Source organism: Sturnus vulgaris, chromosome 5, assembly GCF_052056855.1.
Source record: "Sturnus vulgaris isolate bStuVul1 chromosome 5, bStuVul1.hap1, whole genome shotgun sequence".
In the NCBI taxonomy this organism is placed as follows: Eukaryota; Metazoa; Chordata; class Aves; order Passeriformes; family Sturnidae; genus Sturnus; species Sturnus vulgaris.
The window spans coordinates 714849-738760 of NC_142247.1; the positions used below are offsets into that span (position 1 = coordinate 714849).

General features: G+C 39.6%; 1 protein-coding gene across 16 annotated transcripts in view; it reads right to left on the reverse strand.

Annotated features, from left to right (window-relative positions):
* The window catches only part of PLEKHA5 (pleckstrin homology domain containing A5), a 155485-nt gene that overhangs the window by 4623 nt on the left and 126950 nt on the right, over nucleotides 1-23912 (reverse strand). For 4 of the 16 annotated variants that reach the window (XM_014870069.2, XM_088164508.1, XM_088164519.1 and 1 more), the window contains 15 exons: nucleotides 23243-23323; nucleotides 17388-17450; nucleotides 16740-16820; nucleotides 16455-16604; nucleotides 15000-15101; nucleotides 13669-13780; nucleotides 13375-13421; nucleotides 12405-12593; nucleotides 11748-11865; nucleotides 9047-9162; nucleotides 7640-7849; nucleotides 4570-4728; nucleotides 3237-3358; nucleotides 2334-2479; nucleotides 1129-1233 (listed from right to left, as the gene is read on the reverse strand). In XM_014870069.2, coding sequence (XP_014725555.2) covers nucleotides 1139-1233; nucleotides 2334-2479; nucleotides 3237-3358; nucleotides 4570-4728; nucleotides 7640-7849; nucleotides 9047-9162; nucleotides 11748-11865; nucleotides 12405-12593; nucleotides 13375-13421; nucleotides 13669-13780; nucleotides 15000-15101; nucleotides 16455-16604; nucleotides 16740-16820; nucleotides 17388-17450; nucleotides 23243-23323 — 1791 coding nt within the window. In that variant the 3' untranslated portion in view covers nucleotides 1129-1138. The remainder of the gene's footprint in view (nucleotides 1-1128; nucleotides 1234-2333; nucleotides 2480-3236; nucleotides 3359-4569; nucleotides 4729-7639; nucleotides 7850-9046; nucleotides 9163-11747; nucleotides 11866-12404; nucleotides 12594-13374; nucleotides 13422-13668; nucleotides 13781-14999; nucleotides 15102-16454; nucleotides 16605-16739; nucleotides 16821-17387; nucleotides 17451-23242; nucleotides 23324-23912) is intronic. The other 12 variants (XM_088164517.1, XM_088164513.1, XM_088164512.1 and 9 more) reach the window with 5 other exon arrangements.

The window sequence follows — 23912 nt, forward strand, 5'->3', positions numbered from 1 at the left end:
AAAAATTCTGATCATGGCAGACCACACCCATCAGGAAGGCAGGAGCAGTGTCAGGACTGAACGTGAAGATGGCATTTGGCACTTTCACAAAAGGAGAAAATACTTTAATAATTTTCCTTTTTTTGAAGGAGTATAAATAGTTTATTGCCCTTAGTTCATATGAGAAATGTCTCTGTGATGACCAGTAATTCTAATTTTGCTAAAATGAAACCTTGGCAATTGAGACCAGGGAGAGTAAATTTTAAAAAATGAATTTTCAGATCTCCTCATGCTAAATGACTGAAAATGTCTCAATTCTAAATTGTTCTTGATTTTAAAGCTTTCTTCAGTTACACTTGCTATGGCATTTAACGTTTCCATTGAAACAAAGCTCATTCTTTCAGCAGAAACCTTATTTCAACAGACACTTCCTGACAACAAAGCAATGTGGATTGATTTAAATGCTGGTAAAGTGCTGAAGCATTCACACTGATATCCTGCTAATTTTGTTAAACACTTGCCTAAACAAACACACACTTTTTATTTCCATTGCCATTCATTAAGTGGGTAACACCACAGGTAGGAACATGTAAATCCAGCTTAACCAACTTGACTCCTAGAAGCAATCACCCACTATGCCAGCAAAGAGCAGCTGGGCAGCAAAGACAAGCTGTACAGCTTTCCTCTATAAAATAAAATAAAATAAAATAAAATAAAATAAAATTTTAAAAGTTTTGTCATTGTTTCAATGTCTTCAGCCATAAATTCCTCAGCCCATTCCCTCCTGGGCATCACCAAGTCTGAGCCCTGGTTGCCCACTGTGCCCATGCCTGAGGCATCAAGGATTCTGTGCAGCTTTAAGCCCCTGGTTTGTACCAGCCCAGGGTAATTACCCTGCCAGTTGTGCAGGACACACCTGAGGAACCCATCAGCCCTTTCTCCTTGCAAATGCACTCTTTACAAACAAATCCATGCACAAATTTGTTTGTTTTCTGGCTGATTTCTATTCAACACTGCAGGCAACTCTGTCTTGCTGAGTATCAGCTACAGATGTTTCTCACAAAAACAACAGCAGACAAATACCTGGCAGAATATTAGGAACAGGAGAGGTGGGAAACAAACAAACAAAAAAAAAAGAACAGAACGTACTTGTCTGGAACTATACACACATGAAATGGGATCCTTCTGTGAGCTGTGGCTGTGTGCATGGAGCTGGTGACAAGGACGATTCTGGTGAGGAAGGCAAACTTTTCACTGCGAGTCATCCAGCAAAATAAATAAGAATACAAGTTACAGAAGCCAGAATAAAGATAAGCTTGAAAAATCACCGTTTCAAGCCAGAGCAAATATAAGCAGAAACAAATGAAAGCTACACAAGTAAAGGCTTAAAATCTGATCAGCACAAAAAAAAAAAAAGCACAGCTTGAAGGGAGAGCACAGTTGATCCTTAATCAGGCTCAGAAATAACTAATACAGCAGCAAACACATGAATGCTGATGTTTTATGTTGCCAAGAAAGAGAGGAAAAAAAAGAGTAAAATTTAAGTAGTTGGGATAGGCCCAGACCCACCTTCACAGCCCAGCTCAGATGAACTGAGCTTTTTCATTCTGCTGAGCAGTACAAAATGTACATCCAAGTTCTGGCTTTGATTATCAAGTCACAGAAAGGATTGCTGACTGCACTCCAAAGGTCCAGATCACCTTTAATATCCATAAGTTGAACCATTTGGCTGCCTTAACCATTCCCATCAGCAAATACCCCAACACTGCCTCGAATTCTGTCTCCTCCCTCCCTGCTCACTCCCCCCTTTTCTGCACAGTTTTTCTTTATTCCACTTTTCTCTTCTTGCACAACAGTCCACCACAGCCACATGGTGTTTGCTGTTTTCTTCATCTTTCTAACTCCTCAAAACATGGCCAAACTGGGGTCTTGCACTTGCTAGTTTACAATATTGGAAAGTCTCAATAATTCCACTATTTTGGGCAGAGCTAAGGTCACTCAGCAGCAGGGAGTAACAGTAAAAAGTCTACACATACCCAGGACTGAGATGAAAAAAGGAAGGATTTGCTCCAACCAACAACTACAGTATGACTCAATATCTGGCAACAGTTATTTAAATCCCTGAATTAGCAACTATAAAAGCTATATTAAAACCTCAGAAAAATGGAATTTCTGTAGCTGTCCACTGGGAAACTCTTTTTCTGTACATCATAAAACTGTACACTTCACATGCAGACTAGCTCAGCATTTTCAGTTCACAAGGGTTTCAGAGCATCAAAAGACACAATCAAAATGAAATAAAGTTTTACATAGGTACTGGCTAAGTTGTGCTTCATTCAAACTCTTTTCCATACCTGCTGCTGCCTGATTTCCTTTTGAAGACTGTGCTGCAAATTCAAATGAAGACACAATCCCTTCTTGTTCTTGAACACTAAGTATTTCACTTTCTTCTGAGCTGGTTTTGGGTTTGTGGTTTGCAACTGTGGTCACATTCTGCAAGCTGCTTGAAAAAAGCACAGCATTTAGAACTGCTCTAACTTAATTTCAGGTGTTAACCACCAAGTAAAGCAGCTATAATTTAATTTTCTCCTGTTAATAGAAAAAAAGTTGCAACTTGCAAGTCCAGGTAGTATAAATTAAGCAGGCATTTTGAAACCCTTCTGCTCTGTGTGGCTACACTTTTAAAAAAGCACCTGGGATTGAATTCCTTTCCTTTGCACACTCCTGCAGCTTCCTCCTGCTGAAGGGTCTGTGACAAAATTACAACCCAATGTGAGAACTCACTTAGGACCTGCACTGCAACTTACACTAAAGTTTTGGATCATGAGAGAGAAATATCCAATAATAATCCTCCTCTGATTGTGCAATGCTGCAAAGTAGTGAGGTGAAAATTAAAGCAGGAGATGCAGAGTAAGATGTTTAGTTTGCTCCTCAATATCAACAATAAAGAGCATGCTATGGAAGCACTGGCTGAAACGTTCATAATAAATGGATATAAAGCTTGAAGTGACATTATTGAACACATTTTAGAGGCCAAAGCAAGGATTATGAATGGATCCTGTTTATAACACCTGAAAAATAAACATTGCTTCACCCACCAAGTCACCAACTCTGACTGAAGGCCTGCAGCAGTTCAGCCACTCAAAACCATATCAAATAAAGCTTTTCAGTATTTATGGCAACTGCTTGGTCCATCCAGCCAATAAATACAACATGCACGTTTAAAATAGCCTCTGAACATCTTGTTTGATTTTTACCTTATATCACCATCATGTGTTTCTTCCAATTTATTTTTCTTTTCTGCTTTCTCTTCATTACTCCCTTCTTTTGAGTCAGATACAACATGTGCATCTGATAAAAGATCATCGGTTTTTGACAGCTATAAAAAAATTGAAATCATGAAACAAAAAAGCTGTAACACACACTAAGTGGCAGATAAGAAATACAGTACCAGGAAACAGTTTTATTAACAGACAAATTTGGCCATCATGTATACTTAGTAACTCAGAATTACATAACTTCAGAAATTTTTATCAATACCATGCAGGTTAATAGAGTTATCCTAAAACTTATACCAGAGGCCATGGGCAGGGTTTGATTTAATAACTTCCAGAATTTATCTGAGCTCCCTGGATTGCAGCCTGCCTGCTTTCTCATGCTATCCCCCTCCTCACAATGCCAACAAAAATTCCACATGCTCCAATATTTTCTTGGTAGGACTGAATGCTGTTCTCAAAGCCTGATTACATATGAACAATTTGAGTGTATTACATCATTTTCCTCTTGAAATATCTGCATATTTAACAAAGCAACAGTCTCTCAATAAGGAAGGGTTTCTAATGGATAACAATATAAATTAGTTATTTGATTTTATGCCATTCTCCATCAGATATGTATTTAAAACTAAATATAAAACAGGAAAACAAAAGGATGATTAAACAAAAGAACGACTAACTGAGGAATATGGGTATAGAAAAAGAAAAAAATTCTATACAATACTTTAAAAAAATATTGAACTATAAAGAGAAAATGATTATGTAGAAGCAGCTCCACTAATCCATTCTTCACAGTCTGGCTTTGCTGAGGGTTAGGGGCATTTTAGTACCAGAAACACCAAAGTAATTCTGTGCTGAGCATGTTTCAAAGTATTTCAAGGCAGAAATCAAAGCAGTGACAAAGATCTGAAAGTCAGATGTTACCTACTGCCATGTACAATTTGTTGTGTATAGAAAACAGCTTTATTCTGCTTTCCAGAAACTGTTTGATGCACTGCAGCCAACCAAACAAAAACTCAGGGACAATAAATGGCTGTCAAAAATCACACTAAGGTAGCCTAAGCAATGAATATGTCAATGATTGTTATTTAAAGATCATATACAAGAAAATTCAATGTCTCAGCTCTAGACAGATCTGCTACAATTCTGTGATTTTCTATGGAATATTTTATATCCAACAAGGGAATATTGTATATCCAACAAGGGAATATTTTATATCCAACAAGGGAACTTTCCCATCCTCTGGGCTGTGTGTGACAAAATTGTTACTGCAGGACAAGCAGGGGAATGGATTCACAGGGAACAGCTCTGGTACCTCTTTAGTAAAACTTGAATTATGTTCTTGATCTCCATCATTTTTCAGCTGTTCTGTTTCTTCTCCAGGACTTCCATTATTTTGTTTCAAATTATTTTCTCTGCTGGTGCTCTCTGCCTCCTTCACGTTGGCAGACCCTGCATCATCTTTTTTACGATTCTGTGGGGTAAAATTGGAACATGGACACGTTGTTACAAAAATTATCACAGCCTCACTTCTGAGCCTTGTGCTGTCCTCTGACTGATTAAAAAAAAATACCTGAAAAAAGCTTAAGCATAGATTGGAAATAATAAGGAAAATGGAAATTATTAAGGACTGGAATTTTCTTATTTTTACCTTTGGAAACAGTTCAGCCTGTCTAACATTTCTTTGCCTGTAAGGTTATTGTACTTTCTGCCCCACCTTCCTCTCCAGCATTTCAAAGTCACCCTTAATCTTCTGAAATTTCATTCATATTTAGCTCAGTCACAAATCAGCTTAGCAGCATTCTTCCTTGCATTCATAAGCACTGCTCCTTTCATAAAGTATCTTTTTCTGGTTTAAGGAACAAAATTGATAAAAATCTGCTTTCAGCACAAAATTCCCAGTGCACCTGCATGCACTTCCTCCAATTATCCCGGGTATCCTCCAAGCCTGTGATGTGAACTGATTTAATAGAGGACAACACAGTATCTGAAAATGGCAGAGGATATTAATTACATCTTAAAAAAATAAAAAAATCTGTTGTGCAGAGAATAAGTTGATATAAAAGTTTTGAGGAAGGATGGCAGAGGTGAACCATGACATTGGCAGACCCAAAGGGGGGCTCATCTGAGAGTGGAGCTGACAAAAATAGGAGCCATGGAAGCAGTAAATCTCCAAGCTGAATTCCTGTGATCTAACACATGCACTCCATTAGAGGAAATTCCACATAAGTCACTTCATAAATCAGTGCCTTTGCTCTCCTAAATTAAAGTGTGCAGCCCTTATCATATGCTTGTCCCAACAACAGTCGTGAAGCAACTTCCTTTTGTATTATGGTAATCACTTCAAAATTACACAGCAGGCCATTTATAAAATCCCTTTTCCCCTCTGATTCTTAAATAACCAAACCACAGTGGGAAAGATTTCCAGCAGTTAATGCCACTGCACCACTTCTCTAAAAATCAATAGACATAAAAACGATGCTTTTAGAAATAAAAGCTATTACTCAGCATAATAGCTCACCCTGGGGCCTTCAGCCAAATAACATTCTGGAAGAATTAAAGTTATAATAGGAAAAAGTGACTTTGTAACATGGACTGGTAGCTAAATACTCAATTCAGAGATCTCCCCCTCACTCTATAAATTCCTTATTATAAACCAGAGCCCTGATTTCCCAGAGCAGCATTGCTGTCATTCGTGGCACAGATCTGGCTGATGTCACAAACTCTGCTGGCCTGGGCTGGGTACCAGGGCTGACACAACTTCCCCACCTGGAGGCATCAAAGGGGGAAGAGGCAAAGCTGAAACCCCTCTGCAAAAGCTGCTGAGAGCAAAGCCTGCAAAGCTCAGCTGCTGGACAAAGGCAGCACAGAAAGATCTGCACGAGTTCCCTTCAGCAGCAGCGTTTGGTGGCAGCCCCAAGGCACATCCTCCACTGCAAAGGCTGAGCTGCAATTCTGACATCTTCTGGGGATGCAAAGTTGTTGAAGAAAAAGTAATTTTTGTCAAGTTCTGTACCAGCTCATCATGCTGAGAGGGGAAAAAAAAAAACCACAACCCAAAATACAAAGGTAAAACATCTTTGGAAACACCTGATTTCCTGACACTGCAATGGATTTAACCTGCTGTTGGAAAATCAGATGTTTAAATGCCTACAAAACAAAAAAAGAAGGCATTTCCATACCAGTAGAAAAGCAAATAATAAGAGTCAGTAAACAGTGTGGCCTGAAGAAAAAAGTATTCCAGAAGATTAAAAACCCAAAGAAACCAAATACCAACCAAAAATCAACTCCATTAAGCTACTGGAAAAGAAAACCAATTTTAAATATTTAGACAGTAGCAGGCTGCCTAATATCTGCTACCCTGTACCTGGGTTTGGTTTGGCTTTTTGGATTTTGTTAGTTTGGGGTTTTTTTTAGATATATATTCAGAATAATATTTCCTGCTTAATGACAAGCAGCTATATCCTTTATCTTCCTCCTCTCCCCATCCTTTACCCATAAACAAACTTTTTAGGCAAATCAGCCTAAAAGAATGAGTGAAACAAAAGTGAGGGTTTTATTTTAATATATTTATGGGCTCAAACACACAGCAGAAGAGCACCACTTAGGAGCTCTGATCATAAATACACATTCCTACCTAAAAATGTTACAGATGTTTGAATAACATGACACAGCAGAAAAATCAGCACTGAACTTCATTTGAGCATCAAGGGGGTCACGATTCTCCCTGATCTTGTTTTTAGTCAAACCTTACAATTTCACATTGTTTGCTACAATTAACCAAAACTCCCCAATGTCACCAAGCATTGTGTAACCACAGGGATGTGGGACTGAAGTGTTTGTTTTCCAGAAAGGCAAAGAAAATCCTTCCATCACCAGGTGTGAGCACAAAGGCTGTGCTTGTGAGGCTGAGACTGCACTGAGTCTCAGATAAACTCCTTTGGTTTTTACCTGGACACACCAAATAAACTCCTTTGGGTTTCACCTGGACACACCAAATAAACTCCTTTGGGTTTTACCTGGAAACATCATCAAATAAATGGTTTTTACCTGGACACATCATATAAACTCCTTTGGTTCTCACCTGGACACACCAAATAAACTCCTTTGTTTTTTACCTGGGCACATCACCAAATAAACTCCTTTATGTTTTACCTGGACACACCAAATAAACTCCTTTGGGTTTCACCTGGACACACCAAATAAACTCCTTTGTTTTTTACCTGGACACACCAAATAAACTCCTTTATGTTTTACCTGGACACACCAAATAAACTCCTTTGTTTTTCACCTGGACACACCAAATAAACTCCTTTGTTTTTTACCTGGGCACACCAAATAAACTCCTTTGTTTTTTACCTGGGCACACCCAAGCTGTTGCTCACCTGTGCCAATCTGAATGGGTTGTCCCTGGCAGAGCTGGAGCTGTGGGCAGGAGCCTGCTCAGGAGCACCAAGGATGCTGAGTCCTTTCCTCTTGTCTCTCAGACAAGCCTGCTGGTGTCTCTTTATTCTCTCCATCTGCTCCTCCAGTGTCATGCGAGGCCGGGGCCCCTCTGCCAGGCACAGCTGCTCCACTGCACTCCTTGGTCTTTCCTTCAATGCAAGAAAATATAGACATGTGCTTCAAAAAAAAATATAACATTTCAGACTGGTAATTAGCAGAAGAGATCACCTAGTGATTTCTTAAAGAGCAGAAAAAACGGTGGGCAAGTAAAGACCTCCTATGTTTGTAAAAAAAAAAGGTATAAAAATCAATGATCAATAAATGAACACTGAAATTCAAAATAAAAGGAAGGAATAGTTTGCTCCTCTGAACAAAAACATTACCATCACCAATGAGAAACACTGAGAGAATGGGTGGATGCTCTCTCAAGCTGAAACAATTTATCAGACATTATAAACTGGCAAACACAAAATATTTGACTAAGACAGAAACATCATTGAAAGTTAATGATCCAGGACATTTATACCAGTTGATCTAATAGTAATTTCTGCCTTTTTATTTCGAGAAAAGCTACAGCTGGGCATCATTTAACTGCAAGTGCAGGCTGAAACAAAGTGACTTTATTACTACTTAAAAATCTGTGATTCTAACCATTATATTTTCCCCAAAATAACACTCACTTAGGTACCCTTCTCCTGAAATTCACTGCTTTTCAGGCAGGTTTGTGCTCTTTATGACAGATAAAAATCGACTTCAGGCTAATCAGCTGCACTGAGCACACTGACAGTAACTGATTTCAGGTAGGAAAAGTTTTATTCTTCCTCCAGTCAAACCCTGGGAGTTTCTCTCTCCTCTCCCAGTCTTCTCACACCTTCTGTAACAATGGCAAAGATTTTTCTCTCCTGTGCATGAACTATTAATGTGTGTCTTTGACCTGGCACTACAGAACTGTGTAATCTGAAATTTTGGGTTTATTACCTGCACCCTGCTCACTGCATCCTCACCCTGCAGCTGCTTCAGCTGTTTCCCAAATCAACTGAGTATTGAAATAAATAAAAGGGGCTGTTAAATTGCCAAATACAAGTGTTTGAAAGATCCTTCATGTGCTTTCCACTCAAGCCTGGACTTCAGCAGATCAGTAGATTTATCATTTATTTCATACACAGCATTTATAATTTTATCACTCTTTCCAAAGCTGCCTCCACTAATCCAGTATATAATGCCTTTATAACAGTGATCTTTACTTTTTTTTTTTTGTAAAGAAAACAAAAATGACTTCAACTTTTGCAGTAACTACCAAACTTCAAAATGACCATGTCCAATGCTCAAAGGTTATTTTGCAGTACCGTTCTGAGATCGAGCTTCTTGTTCTTCCTCAGAGTGACATAGGATGCAATTGTTGAGGACTCTGGCGTTGGGGATTTGGTTCTGGGTGGCACAACTCCCACAGGGAAATGTGAGCCTGCAAAACAGCAAAGCAACACCCTGAGAGCTGTGCAGAACTCTGCCAAAAATGCTGGTTTGTGCTCTAGAAAAGACCCACTGCCAGCCCTGGGACATCAAATAAATCAACTGCCAGCCCTGGGACATCAAATAATCAAGTGCCAGACATGGGACATCAAATAATTAAACTGCCAGCCATGGGATATCAAATAAATCAACTGCCAGACATGGGAATGCTCCTCCAAAGGCAGATCCAGAGAGAGACACTGGGAGAGGATGGGTGGCACTGGGAATGGATGGGTGGCACTGGGAATGGATGGGTGGCACTGGGAATGGATGGGTGACACTGGGAATGGATGGGTGACACTGGGAGGGGATGGGTGACACTGGGAATGGATGGGTGGCACTGGGAATGGATGGGTGGCACTGGGAATGGATGGGTGACACTGGGAATGGATGGGTGACACTGGGAGGGGATGGGTGACACTGGGAGGGGATGGGTGGCACTGGGAGGGGATGGGTGCAGACACTGGAGGTCCCACAGCTCCAGGATTTTGTGTTCACAGCTCGTGGCTGTGTGAGTGAAATCTGAGCCTGGGCAGTGACAACAGGAGCTGGGGATATTCTGCTATAAACCAACAGTTTGGGTCTCCTTCAGACACAGAAAAGGATCAAACACAGCAGAATTCCATTTTATTTTGTGCCATCTTTATGTACCACACAGGTCACAAATGTTCCTCATTTCTCTTTAACTGCTGATGTTTGAGAAGAGAGGGAAGTGGCTGCCATGAGAGGGGCTCAGTACAGCAATGTGCACAACCACGAGAAAAACCTTTCAAAATTTCCTCTGAAATTATTTCTTTTCAGAACCACCCTCAACAAGAAACTACCATCATTTAATTATGACTTCTTAAAACAGCAAGATAGAAAAAACTCAGAGATGAGCTGCCTTTAAGTTTCTTTCCTTATCAACATAAAAACTTAAGAACAGAATGGCACAAAAATGTTTCCTGGACCAGCACAGATCTGTAATGGCTCACACACTGTAAGAGAACTGGAACAATCAGAAATGATTATTTTCCCTAATGCACAGGGATTGTTACTATGAGTGAATGCCCAGAACAAGAAATGTCTGTTAGAAAAGTCTTATGCTCAAATGATAAATCACAGCTCTGATAAATACAGACTGAAGGGAGTTTTAGAATCCACAAAGCCTCTCACAGCTTGCTACCACTGCAGCCTATTCTGCTCCACACCTCTAAATATTATTTATCTTAGAGGAATTTGCACTACACTGCTTTCCCTGACTTGAGGACTGTTTTTCTACAAATGGATGTAATAAAATAATTTCTGTCTTTGAGATAAAAAGCAGACAGGGGTGCTTAAAAAGTGTTGGGTTGCTTTATATAGTCAGTGTGGATGTTCTTATTTTGTCTTTATCATTACTTCACCTCTGGACATAAATTACTGTGAATAATCAGAAACATCACAGGTCAATAAAATCTAGGCATGTTGTCAGAAAGACAAGTTTCTCAATTTAGGTCATTGATGATTAGCAAATCTCAGGGTAAATATTCCATTTTTCACCACCAAGTTAACAGAAATTTAATTATGTGCTTTAACGTTGTATCTGAGCAAATACCCCAGGGAATCTGAATTGACAAACTGTGTGGTAAGTGCAAGCTTATTTATATCACAGGGCCATTCACATAATTCATACCCAAACTGTATGCTAACCTTAGCTTTAAAATCCTCAGTGACCATTCTGCTGAAAACAGTATCTTTGTACAATCGAAATTCTTGGTAAAATTCTCTTGTCATTGCCTCAGCCTGCTCTGTGAAGCACCAAAGCACAGGGCAGTTTTAGGGTAAAAAACCAGCTAAGTTCAGGCTCCTTTTCTCCAAGCTCTTGTTGTGTTTTTTTGGGAGGAACTAAAGCTGAGCATTTTCCTGAAGTCACCTTTAACAAACTATTCTGTGTGTTTTAACAAACAGAATTGAGAAGCACTTCCTGGTAAAAGACTCTAGCAAGCAATTAGTAGCTTTTAAGGGAGCTAGATGAAGAGAAGAATCTAAAGCATTTAGCAATTGCAAAGACCTTTATTGTCTGTACACTCCAAGGTCATGATCATTATTCCTATTATATCACAGGACAGAAGGCAATTCAACAATTACAAGATTAAAAAAAAAAAGAAAAAGACATTGTTTCCCTGCCTTATGAGAGCCTGAAAATTCTGTGGTGCTGCCTTTTTGGACGTTCCAGCAACATAACATCGGGAGCTTGATTCAAAAACTGAGTAATTGTTCAAGGGCAAGAACGTAAAATGGGTAATTGTTCAAGGGAATGGTGTGTGGGGAATGTGAGTGATGTGATTAGACATGGTGTCAATAAGGATTTCAGGGTTGTTGCTGAGTGTAATGTTTGATTTTTCTGCGGTGTAATTGTCTGAAATTTCTCTCGTCCTAGAATTAAATCGTTATTTTATTGTGGAAGCTGTTCCATCAAACTGAGAATGGACACGACCCACGAGGCAGCTCCTACAGCACAGCTGAGCTCTGCATTCCCTGTGAAAAAAAAGCTGCAAAGTTGTAAAGGGCACAAACCTTTGCCAGAAGATTCGGATTCTGAGACTGGCTCTGTTTTTTCTTCACCATTAGACTCATCCACTTCTGCTACTGTGGTCAGCTCGGGCTCGCTCTTATAAAGCCTGTAATCAGGACCCTGAGGAACACCAAGGCACCAGGTAAATAAACAGCATTTTGCTACGGGCACTCATGTCTTAAGACTCAAAACCAATTATTTTGTGCTAACTCTGCTCTCACTTGAAGTGTTCCATCGTTCAAGTGCTGTGGCAGGAGTGGTTTTTTGGGAGTTGCTTTGAGTAGCAACATTTGCAGACTATCAGGAATTGCAGGGAAGAAATTGCCACGGAAAGGCAGAGTTGTGGGGTTTTTTTTTTTAAAACGATCTTCTGGAAAGAAATTGGTAGAAGCTTCAAAAACTGAGCCCAGAGTTTTTTAAAGAACCAGTGAGGAGAAGAACCTAAACCTGTGGAATTTAAGTCTTAAGACACTCCATATATGCACAGAACATATGGCAGGAGAATGTGAAGAGCAAACGATGCAGCTGTAAACGAAACAAAATAAAAATGAAACCACAAGACAGAAGGAGGCAGATGAGCAAACAAAAAACGCTGACTGTGCAAAGGACGGGGGGGAGGAGGATGCTTCAAGAACAACGTGGCAGCCCCAGCCACTTACACAGTAAGATCCATTTCTCTGATATCCTTGCACTTGGTACATCCTCTTCTCTTCTGTCAGATGTACTGGGCCCCTGCTATAACAGAGCAAGGAGCTGCTATCACTGGGCAGAGGGGGGATTATGGGAGGATGCTCTGTAAAGTCATAGGACCGAGGGAGTGGAGGACGAGGTGGGACTACTTCCTCTTCCTAAAGATTGTAGAATAGTCACCTTATTTAGACGTGTGCACCTGGTACAGTTATTTATAACTCAAAGACAAAAAGATATTACCATGGCTACAGCAGCTATAGATTTTGCAGTTAAAGGGACACTGTCACATTTAACAAAAAAAGTAAATAATTCTAACACCTGCACTTGCTGTTGGACACGTACAAAACTCTCTAAATCTTAAAAAAATTACATCCATTCTCTTTTGAAAGATTTTTATATAGAGGAGACTTTTAGAAAGTAAGTCAGATGTATCCTGCATCCACTTTAGATATCCATGACAATGTCCCTTTAAAACTGTAACTTCCAGCCAGATTTTCAGAGGAATTGAGCATTTGGGAGCTCCCACAGCTTCAGATCTTCCTGTGGGTGCTCTGGCCATCTGAGAACCAGGCTCAATATCTGAATAAACACAAAAAGCAATGTATTTCTTCCCATGAGAAGTGTGGTGGGTAGAAAACATATCCATAAATCAGGGTTTATATTTCTATGGTAAGAGCCTAGGGAGAGGAAAAGGTAAGAAATGGAAAAGAGAAAGATACCAGTGAGAATACAGAGACACAGTACAATTGAGTGTTAGAATTACTAGTGGAGGTATCAGTCTTGAAAACTAGTTCATAAAGTGGTGTTTTTACAGAAAATAATACTGAATACATCCTTCAGACAACAGCCTTAAAATATTCACAATAATAATGCTTGTTTTTGTCACAGCCATATTACAACTTCCATAATGCTAAAATAGTAAATATGCTAAAACCATACCTCATTTTTATATTTAATAGAAGAAAATGTCCTTGATACCATGATGCCTGTTTGGGGAAAGGGGGAAAGGTGTAGGGAAAAAAAAGAGAAAAATGGTTTTCAATAAACAGCTTTGAAAAGATGAACTATAACCTGTTGCTATCAAACAAATACACCAAGCATCAACTTCAAGTGGTATTTGCTTTGTTCTTTTCTTAGCCATTGTGCCCTTTGAAATGGAGCAACAATGGAGCTTATGCTTTAAAAATTTCTCTCACCCAATCTCATTTCCTGTGTGACAAAACCATTGCTCACCTGCCTCAGAAGAGCTCCTCTGCTGTTTGTGTTTCAGTAAACCCTCCATGACATCCTGAATTCTCCACAGCTCCTTCTGAATCTGAGCACGCTGAATCCCTGCTGATTCAGTCTGCAGCAAATAAACAGCAAATATGGCCAGCACATCAGAATCCATTGCAATTGGGGGAAAAAAAAAAAAAAAGGGAAAAACCTTTCTCACTGCATATCCTCTCACAGAGAAGGATAAAGTGCAGCTATGACAGACACTCTCCCATAAAGCATTCAAGCATTGTCTGCAACAAAAAGTGTAAGCCTGAGTAATTTCATAATGCCTCAGCCAATCTGAGAGCAAGCTCCAATTTAAACTTCCCTTCAAGAACAGAATTTCATCTCCAGTCTCCAAAGAAAATCCAAGCAGACTTTGCACAGGGGACAGCCCCAGAAAAGGAACCATCACTTCCCACCCCAAACAGTGGGGATGATTACAGTGCTGCCATATAAATTGATTTACTTCTGCCATATAAACTGATCTACATCTGTCATATAAACTTATTTATATCTGCCATACAAACTGATTTACATCTGCCATACAAACTTATTTACATCTGCCATACAAACTTATTTATATCTGCCATATAAACTTATTTATATCTGCCATATAAATTGATTTACATCATCTGCCATACAAAGTGATTTACAGTCATGGGCATGCACACTGTGCAACAATCAATGTAAGTTTTCCAGATTTTGGGATTCTTTGTGATCTCTTTTGTAGCTGCACAGAAAATCAGCCCCTGGAGGGCAGAGCAGACCCCTGTGCCTGTCCCAAATAACCTGGGCACATCTGCACAGCTGCACATCTGGATGTGTGCCACTGAGAGCTCTCCCTGGAACCCAGCACCAGCCCTGCCTGTCCTGCACTGAACACTCAGCACAACCCTTGCCTTGTAAGGCCTGAAGGAACCCCTAGAGCATTTTCTGTCAATATTTCTTTTGATAAAATGATTTTAGCTTAAAATATTCTATTAAATGGAAGGGTTTGAGCAAAGATGAAACAAAAAAAAAAAGGAAGCTTCCAGACACAGGAATATCAATATTTTAACATTATTATAACAAAGAAACAAAAACAAAAAAACCCCAAAAACCCAAAAAAACAAAATAAAAAACCCCCAAAAAACCCAGAAAAAAAGAGGTAAAACTGAAGGCTTCTTCAGAACTTACAAGGCAGAAAAAGAAATTAAAAGTTGCTGAGTTAATTCACCATTTGTCCCCCCTTTTTTCATTTGTGTAGTTTTAAAACTCACAGAAAGTCAAAGTTCTTTGAGTGTTCTTTAGGATCTTTGCCCCACCTGAATTTCCCCAAGCCGGTCCAGCTGCTCCTGCATGTGGTTCCTGGTTACAGTCACATCATATTCCAATTTATCATATTCTCTCCAAGCTCTTTCCAGTTCCTACGTGTATAACAAATGTAAAGAATTATGGATGCAGGTTCAATTAGAAAAAAAACCTTTTTTTTCTTTTTTTGTTGGTATGAAGCTTCAGGAAGTAACACATCAATAGATACCAGCAATAAATAAATAAATAGATACATAATTTACAGAGTGCAATGTATAAACAGCTTTTTGATTTTCTCATGACACTGAATGAAATTCAAACAAACAGCATTTTGTCTTTTCACTAACAAAAAAGACAGACAAGGGCAAATTCTTCAGAAAACTCCTTTCTAGTCAGCAGGCATGGGGATCTTAAGCTGTCTTTCCAGCCAGGCAGAAAAGGCACAAAAATGGATGCAAATTTGTCTCTTTTATCAGCCAGAAGACACATGTGTGAGTGCACAGCATGTGTGTGCCCAGGCAGGGCATTGTGCAGGGGACACTCTGGGAAATATTCTGAATTTATTTTGTATTTTGTGCAGTGATGCTCATGCCCCAGGCCCATGAGCACATTGCTGCTTCACATCTGCAGCTGCCAGCACCACGAGGAAAAGCTGACAAAAAAAAATAAAATATATTCTTCTTTGAGGTGAGCCCCACCACCTCACTTGTGCAGCCTGCATCAAGCAATTGACTCATTTAGAGTCAATTAAAAAGTTAATGAGGGAAAGTGTATCCTGAGGATTTCCTTCCCCTTGGTTCCTTTCTCCATGTCCAACCAATTCCTTCTACCAGGATTCCAGGGCTGACAGCACAGCAGCTACCCCTGGAATGTGACACTGAAATAAATACATTTGGATGGATTCTGTAAGCAGGAAAAAATGATTCCTTGTCATTTCAGCACAGAAACCATCACCACGTGGAAAAGGACAATTTCCTTCCTATCCCCTTTTTTTTTTTTGGAAGTGCATAATTTGGAAAATCTTTTAAATGTAAAGGCTCACAATTAGAGGGACTATGGCAGTCCTGCAGCTGCTTTTGCTTAAACTAAGTCAAATAAAGTTTGTGCTGGACATTATTTTGTCATCACATGAAATAGCTTATTTGCATTAATTAACTCTTCTGTTATCAATTTCTCATATTTCAGAGGTAATAATTACCACACCAATTAAGTCAGTATGCATCCATTTCTGACCAAAACACAGAACAAAACAAAACAAAACAAACCCAAAACAAACAAACAAAAAAAAAAATCAGAGAAAGACCAGTCAATGATTTCCATCCACCTCTGGCACAACCACAAGCAATTAAAAGACAACTGAGCTTTTGTTGGGATGCAATAAAAATAAAATTAAAGCAAAAGCAAGGCAATGAGGACTATGAAGACAATGATTCCATGCAGTTTGGCTGAAGGGAGGTGGTGGCACTTACTGCAGTGGCTCTGGACACCTCCCTGCAGGTGCTGAGCAGCCCATTCTGTAAATCATCTCTCTGTAACACCACGGTCTGGATGGCTGCTGGGTTATCTGCATTCATTTCTATCTCCTGGCTTGCAGACAGCAGAGCTTGCTCAAGCGTGTACTGTGGGAATAAAAAGAATTATTTTTAATGTTCTGCACGGTTGGGCTGATTTTGGTTTTTATTTCAGCTCTCAATGTTCTGATAATAAGCATGTAAAATAACATCCACTTTAGGTAATAAATACAATTGTCCTACTTTCTCCTTGTGTAGCTGTTGAAGCTTCTCCTCCAGTGCTTGCACAACTTTATCCTGCTCACACAAACGGCTGAGCTTAGCCTAGTGCAGAACAGAAAATCACCACAATTAGCATTTTGTTATTTGCACCTTCAGCCATCAAAATCGAACTTGATCAAATCACTACACGAGTTTCTAGAAAATGTTGTTAAAATAAGAATTCTAAAATGATGCAGGCATCAGTCTTGCATTTTCAAATTACTTAAGAAATCCTTTTAAGAAACTATTATAACTTGAAGCAGCATGGCTCAAAACATGTAATTTATGATTCTACAGCTAAATCTTTACAACCTAATAATAGGTATTAGATTCCATTTTAATTTACATATTGCTTAGTATTACAAAGACAATTTCATACATTCCCAGTCTGTCCCATGGTTTTTCAGGTGATTGTATCAAACAGTTCAAATTTCAGCCTAAAATGTAACATTTCCTGCAAGTCAGAAGAAGTTTATTACAGAGCCATGTCCTCTATATCATGATGCAATTTCTGTTGGCAATCACCTGCATGAAGTGGCTTTCAAACCCAAAAGCCAAGAGGAAAATTCTTGTCAAAATAAAGACACAAATAGCAGCATTTACAAGGAAGAAGGAATACAAATGACTTACATCAATGTCCAGCTCTTCAGTTCTATATTTGTATAGTGTACCCCTACATTCTTCTTGTGTTAACTATAAGGAAGAATAATATTGCCATAAAACAACTCAGTTGGACTGTGAAAATGAAAACTATTGCTCAGCTTAAGCTTTAACACAGAAATCAGCTTTGGCTTGAAAGGTAAACCTGCCACATTGAACAATACATATTTAGGCAATATACATTAATGAGGGTAAATAAATGGAATGTCAAGCAGACTGTCAGTCGAGCTGCATTAAATTAACAGGCTGTTCCTAATGCAAACTGGAGTTTCAAAGATGTACAACTCAATCAAACATGGATTATGTGGGGAGATGGAATTGCCAGAGTACATCTAAATAATGATGCATCACCGTGTCTAAGTTTTTAATATGAATTCTAAATACAGGGGCTCGTTCTACTCTGAATTAACCATTCCAGGCCCACTGGGCTCAGGGCTTTCACAAGCAGGGTGATCTGATGTGAAGCCAAAACCAGAGCAGAACGACCTCAGCTCACAACAGAGATGTAAATATCTTGTTAGAGATACAGCCAGGAAGGGCCAGCACTTTTCACAGGCATTTTTCATGTGGATTTCCTACTTTTCATAGGAGTTCCTCCAACAGAGAATCACCAGAAATGCCACAAAGGGAAGCTCTTCTATTTTATCTTTGGACCTAGGCAAAATTGTCTCCTTGTGCTAGTCAGGATGCAAAATACCTCAAACTACTTTCACACAGCTCCTCACATTAAGTTCTTAACTTTTTCAATCTTTCACTGACCAGCAACAAGATTTTAAAATATTTTACAAGAAAAAAGGCAGCTCCTCATTTTAGAGTGAACTGTCACACACAGTAACTGCTTCACACTACCAACCTTTAAATTCTATTTAATTAAAAACATTGTGTGGACAGAGTCCCAACACAGATGCTTTCTTTCCACATGCCTGTCATAATTAGTTTTTTTTTTTTTTTGGTGACTTACAAGAAAGACTACTGAAACACAAGTCCACGTTAAGGGACACTTCAGAAATAAAAGGATCAGGGAAGGGTTCATGAGACAAGCATTCCCAACAGAAAACAAATCTACAACACACTAAAGTGTTTCATTTCACGACATTATGTCCACATACCTCATGCAAATGTACCTGGTGATAATTCAGAAGTATGAATAGTGTGTTAAAAACACACAATAACTTTCTTTGAAATGGACACTTCATGGAAATGAATGTTGGAATATGAAAAAAGCCACAGCATTTTTGCACCTCATGAATGTCACACAAATTAAGATATCTATTTAAACTCCCACTGTGGTAGAGTTGTGTTGTTTTACTGTTGATTTTATCACAATGAGAGAAAAATGAGGAATGGAAATATTTAAATAAAACTCATAAACATGGCCAAATGTCTTTAACTGACAGAGGAAACCTAGTTGTATTTCACAACAGAAAGGAAGATTATCCCCTATTAGATAAATACACCTTTCCAAGTCACTGCTCAGCATTTTATGTGGTTTGGCTGGAAAAATATATTGCTTTTCCAAGCCAGTATTTTTAATACTTTTTCTAGAAGAGAGACATTCATTCTTATGTCATTTCAACCTTAATTACAGCCAAGTTTAAAAAAGTTTGCCAATTCAGCATCCCTATTCCTCTGAAAGGAATACACCTTAAGTATTCAGAAAAGGAAAACAGATTTTCAAAGAACACTATAGCTGTGCTAATTCTTCTTATTAAAATCCTGTCACACTTTTCAAACTGTTCCTGACTTCTTGCTTTGGTCAGCAGCACCAGCCCCACACAACATTCACTGCTGGAACCCCTGCATTTGAACATTTCCACTGCATCATTTCACAGACTGAGCACAGAACCTGCCCAGATAACACAAATAACCAAACCCATCTGTGATAAAACAGCAGCTCCAGCTCTCCCAGCACAGCAGTGACTGCACTGCTGGAGAATCCCTGCATTTCAACATTTCCAGTGCAGTATTTTACACAGACTGAGCACAGAACCTGCCTGGATAACACAAATAACCAAATCCATCTGTGATAAAACAGCAGCTCCAGCTGTCCCAGCACAGCAGTGACTGCACTGCTGGAGAATCCCTGCATTTGAACATTTCCACTGCATCATTTCACACAGACTGAGCACAGAACCTGCCCAAATAACATGAACAACCAAATCCATCTGTGATGAAGAGCAGCTGCAGCTGTCCCAGCACAGCAGTGACTGCACTGCTGGGGATGTGCCCACATCCTGCTGGAGTGGCAGCAGCAACTGCAGCACCAGAAGCACACTGCCACCTCTGAGCAGGGCTAAGAGCTCACAACCCTGCAGGGTGACAGCTCCAGTGACCAGGTTATCACAATGTTCTCTGTGTGTCCCCTTGCACAAACGCCTCTCTGCTCCTGCACAGCCCTGGCAGTGACTCCAGAGCAAGAGTGCCATCTGCTGAACCAGCCACAGGAGCTGGCCTCCCTTCCCCTCCACATCTGCCTGCCTGGACACACCAAATCCACCCCTCTCACCTTGGGGAAATGCACCAAAACCCCCCCAGCCACGAGGGAGCAGCACCCTGAAACCACGGATAGGAGTCACCGTTCTTCAAACTGCACGTGCAGAGTTTGGCCAAAAAGTGAAAAGTGCATCTTGCACATGAAGAAATACAAGTGACCTTCACTGGACCTCCCTCTTGGGTTACAAATCATCTGTCACCAGCTGCACAGTCCCCACCTCTGTCCCACACCAGCACCACATGATTCCCAGGAAGGAATCAGGAGATCCCTGTGCTGGACACACCAAGAGGTGGCTGAGACCAAAGTGCCTGGAGCCATTCGAGTGGCTGATATAAAAACATTGAAGGGACAGCATTATTTCATTATTTTGGAAGCCATCTGCAGATTGCACTGTCTGTTCTGATTCAGGAAATATCAAGGAGGATGTTTCACCATGCTATGCACCTCTGCAGGGTCCTGCACTTAGGAAATTAGAACAGCACAACCTGGACATTTTGTTATCGAGCACAAGATTAAAATCAAGACTTCCAAGAGGCTCTTTTGTTTACTTCTTGCTTTTAAAAATACTTCTTGCTATCAGGAAAAAGGGCAAATGGCCATTTAGCCCCATTAAGCAAGGTTTTCCTCTAATTTTGAATTCTGTGACATGAAACACTTCAGATACAAATTGAAAAGATTTTTAGATCGAACACAATCACCTTGTGTTCATAACAAAACCTGAAACGTCCCAAAATCTAACATGCTTAACAGTTTAAATGTATGCAGCTCCTATAACAATAATAATAATAAACCATAAGCAAAACCACCCTATTCTTATAGGGACAAAAAAACTTAAGGGCTATTCTTCTGTGTTTTAATGTATTAAGAACAATTATCCATAGCAAGAGCTGGATGTTAGCTTGTTGCACTCAGATTTTAATTTTTCTTCCTTAAGGGAACTCACACATTTAAGAGGAATTGAGGAAAATTCTGCTATTTAAAGTCAGCCTGTACTGTTTTAGAGAAAAAGATTACAGAACAAGAATAACATTCCTCATCTAGTATTAGAAAGAAGCAAAAAAACCCAAACCAAAGTAGAAATGGGTCTAGTCTGTAAAAATGTTTTTTTTTTTTTCTTGTCTGTACATATGGAATAACTTCCCTGGCTTGTACTTGGGAATTTATAGCACAGCCTGCAGAGCAGACTGATGTAAGTCAAGTGATTTAAATAACTCTGAAGATGCAACAAAATCACAAACAAAAGTGCCCTATAAATAACACATTTAAAACAGTCGATGTTTGTGCTGTTTTACCAGAGAACCATTAATCATTACAAAAAGTAAGCAAGACAAATTAAATACAAACTTTTCCTGCTTTCCTTTGCTAACTCTAAATGAGCTCAGACATAAAACTGAAGAAACTGAAGCTGAGGCAGATCCTTCTCTTTATTCACAGCAATGGTTGCAGTCATCACAAACTATTTGAACATCCTGACAACCAAACAAGTTTCAGTCACTTGCACAGAAGCTTCTCCCAATTATTTACATGTCTTTAAAACTGCAGCAGCAAAGACAACTGTTCAACCAATTTACTTTATTTGAATTAAAAATTATACGTTGCTCAGACTTTAAATAAGCTGCCAGCATTTTAAACAGGTTGGTTTTGCATTACAAAAGTTGAGAAGACTGTGTAGGCAGTGAAATTTTGAGTGTTATTTTTAGCCTGTCCTGAAAGTCAGTTAATGCAGCATCTCCTAGAGGAAACTTGACTCATAAAGCAGAGCCCGTGTCCCTGTCTCGAGTGCTAACAGCTCATTCAGTGCTCACGACCTGCTGGAGTCACAACTCCCCTGACAGGAATGGCAGGAAAGGAGATTATTCAGCAGATGTGCCTGTGAGGTGAGGGCAGACACTGCTCTGACAGCAGTGGCACTTTCCTGGTATCCCCATGAGCAGATCAGCCAGGCACAGCTATCCCCAAATATTTTATTTAATGTTAGAACCTAAGGCTAACTGCCCCTGACACATCTAAACCCCCTCTGCTCATTATACACCACCTGATTTATTTGTCTTACATGCTCTATCACACAAAATTGACTTGCTTTAAAAAAAAAACAACTCTAACAGTCAGGTTTCTTTAAAAACTACACCAAATCCCTAAGATTTCATTTGGGGCTCAGTTCTCTCACTGCCCTCCAAATAATTCCCCCGGGTTCCAAGTCAAAGCTCCTGTTCTGCAGGCAGCAGCACAGACCTGATGGCCATGAAGGCAGCCACTCTCAGCCCAACTTCCTCTGCAAAGGGAGATTTTTTGGGCAACGCTTCTGGATCACAAACGAACTTATGGTGTGGAGCTGACTTTAAAAAAAAACCAAACAGAGACATGTGATTAAGCTGCAGCATTTTTGAGGAAACATGGCAGCAATAAACATTTGTTTTACATGGCAGAACATCCCTTTTCTCCAAACTGTGCAGCCTTTATGCATCACTTTGGCTCACAAGGGCACCAATGTAAATGCAATGGAACTGGCCAGATACTCCCTTGTGAGAGCAACACCTTCCCTGCAGCTGAGGCAAGAAACTTCTGGAACATCCCCTGGCATGACAGGGGCTGCTCAGCTCAGCCCCAGCACCCCAAAAAAAAAAAATCACAGTGGTGCCAAGGGAGAGGGATTGGCCATGCTCATAAGTTACTGCAGGTCCCAACTCACAGACAATATTTCCATTCACATTTCCACCACTTCTTCCATCTTACCATAACCAGCACTAGAAACTCTGCAAAGTGTGCACAGGAAAGTCTGCTGTGACTTTATGAACAGACACTGCCTTTTGGATTTACAGGCCTCAGATCAAAGTAATTTTGATCCTTTCTTCCTTCAGTGGATAAAGGCTTGGTAGGTGCAAACAAAAACTTGTAAATCCACTTCCTAGAACAAAACAAAATCGCCAGGAATGACCAGGTAAACACCACTCACATGCTTTTGTAGTGGTCAAAAGAAAGAAGCACCTTTGAACACTAATTGCAGAGAATCATGCTAAAGACAAATGTTGGAAGCTGACTGGAAGTTTCATGAATTTACTGGACACCTGCATAAAGCACCAAGTAATTAAACTGTCTAGACAGACAGAAGTTATTCCAAAGTGTACATTTAGTAGTGAACAACAGAAAAGGCAGCAGAAGCCATGCTGACAACACTGCAGCGCTGCAGGAAGCATGGATGACTTGTGGGTGTCCAAAGCAAAGGAGAGAAACACCAATGTCATGAATAAATCTGAGGGACAACCAAAACTGTCACTAGGGGAGAAGATTTTGCAGATGATAAAGCAATTTCATTCACTATCCAAGACCTTACTTGATGGTACAGTTGTGGTCTTAGCGCCGAGTTCTCAATCATAGTGTGAACCAAGGTGATTAAAGGTTCATTCTCTTTCATCTATTTCAAATCAGGAGGAGCATACAGCAAACATCAGTTTACAGCATGGCTAGATTTGAAAGACGACACTGTAAAATATAGCCTCTACTTTAATTCTTTCTAATAATGCAGCAGATCACATTTTAACCCATGCTTTTTATATATTCCATCATTCAGTAACATCAACATCTGAAAAGTTTCATAATAGCAAACAGATATATATATATATAAAAAAAAAGTAAATGCTCAACACCAATGTAATATTTATTCACCAACACTCTCCCTTTTTAAAAATAAAAAAGCTTAAAGTAAGTTTGGCTTTGCATGGTATTGACATGAAAAGGTTTATTGGATTTTGCAGCAGGAACACTCAAACCTTTATCAGAAAACCTTTTAAATGATAGATTTAATAACTCAGTGTACATTAAAAAGACATAAGCATTCCCAGCCTGTGAACAGACTTATGTCCACATATCACAAAATGCTTTCAGATACTGCACTGATTTATATCCTTTGGAACTTTGGATCATTGCCTGGTGCATTTATCCACCCCCATACACAGGAGTGAAACTATTTTGGAACTGGCCAGACATTTTCTGTAATGATTACT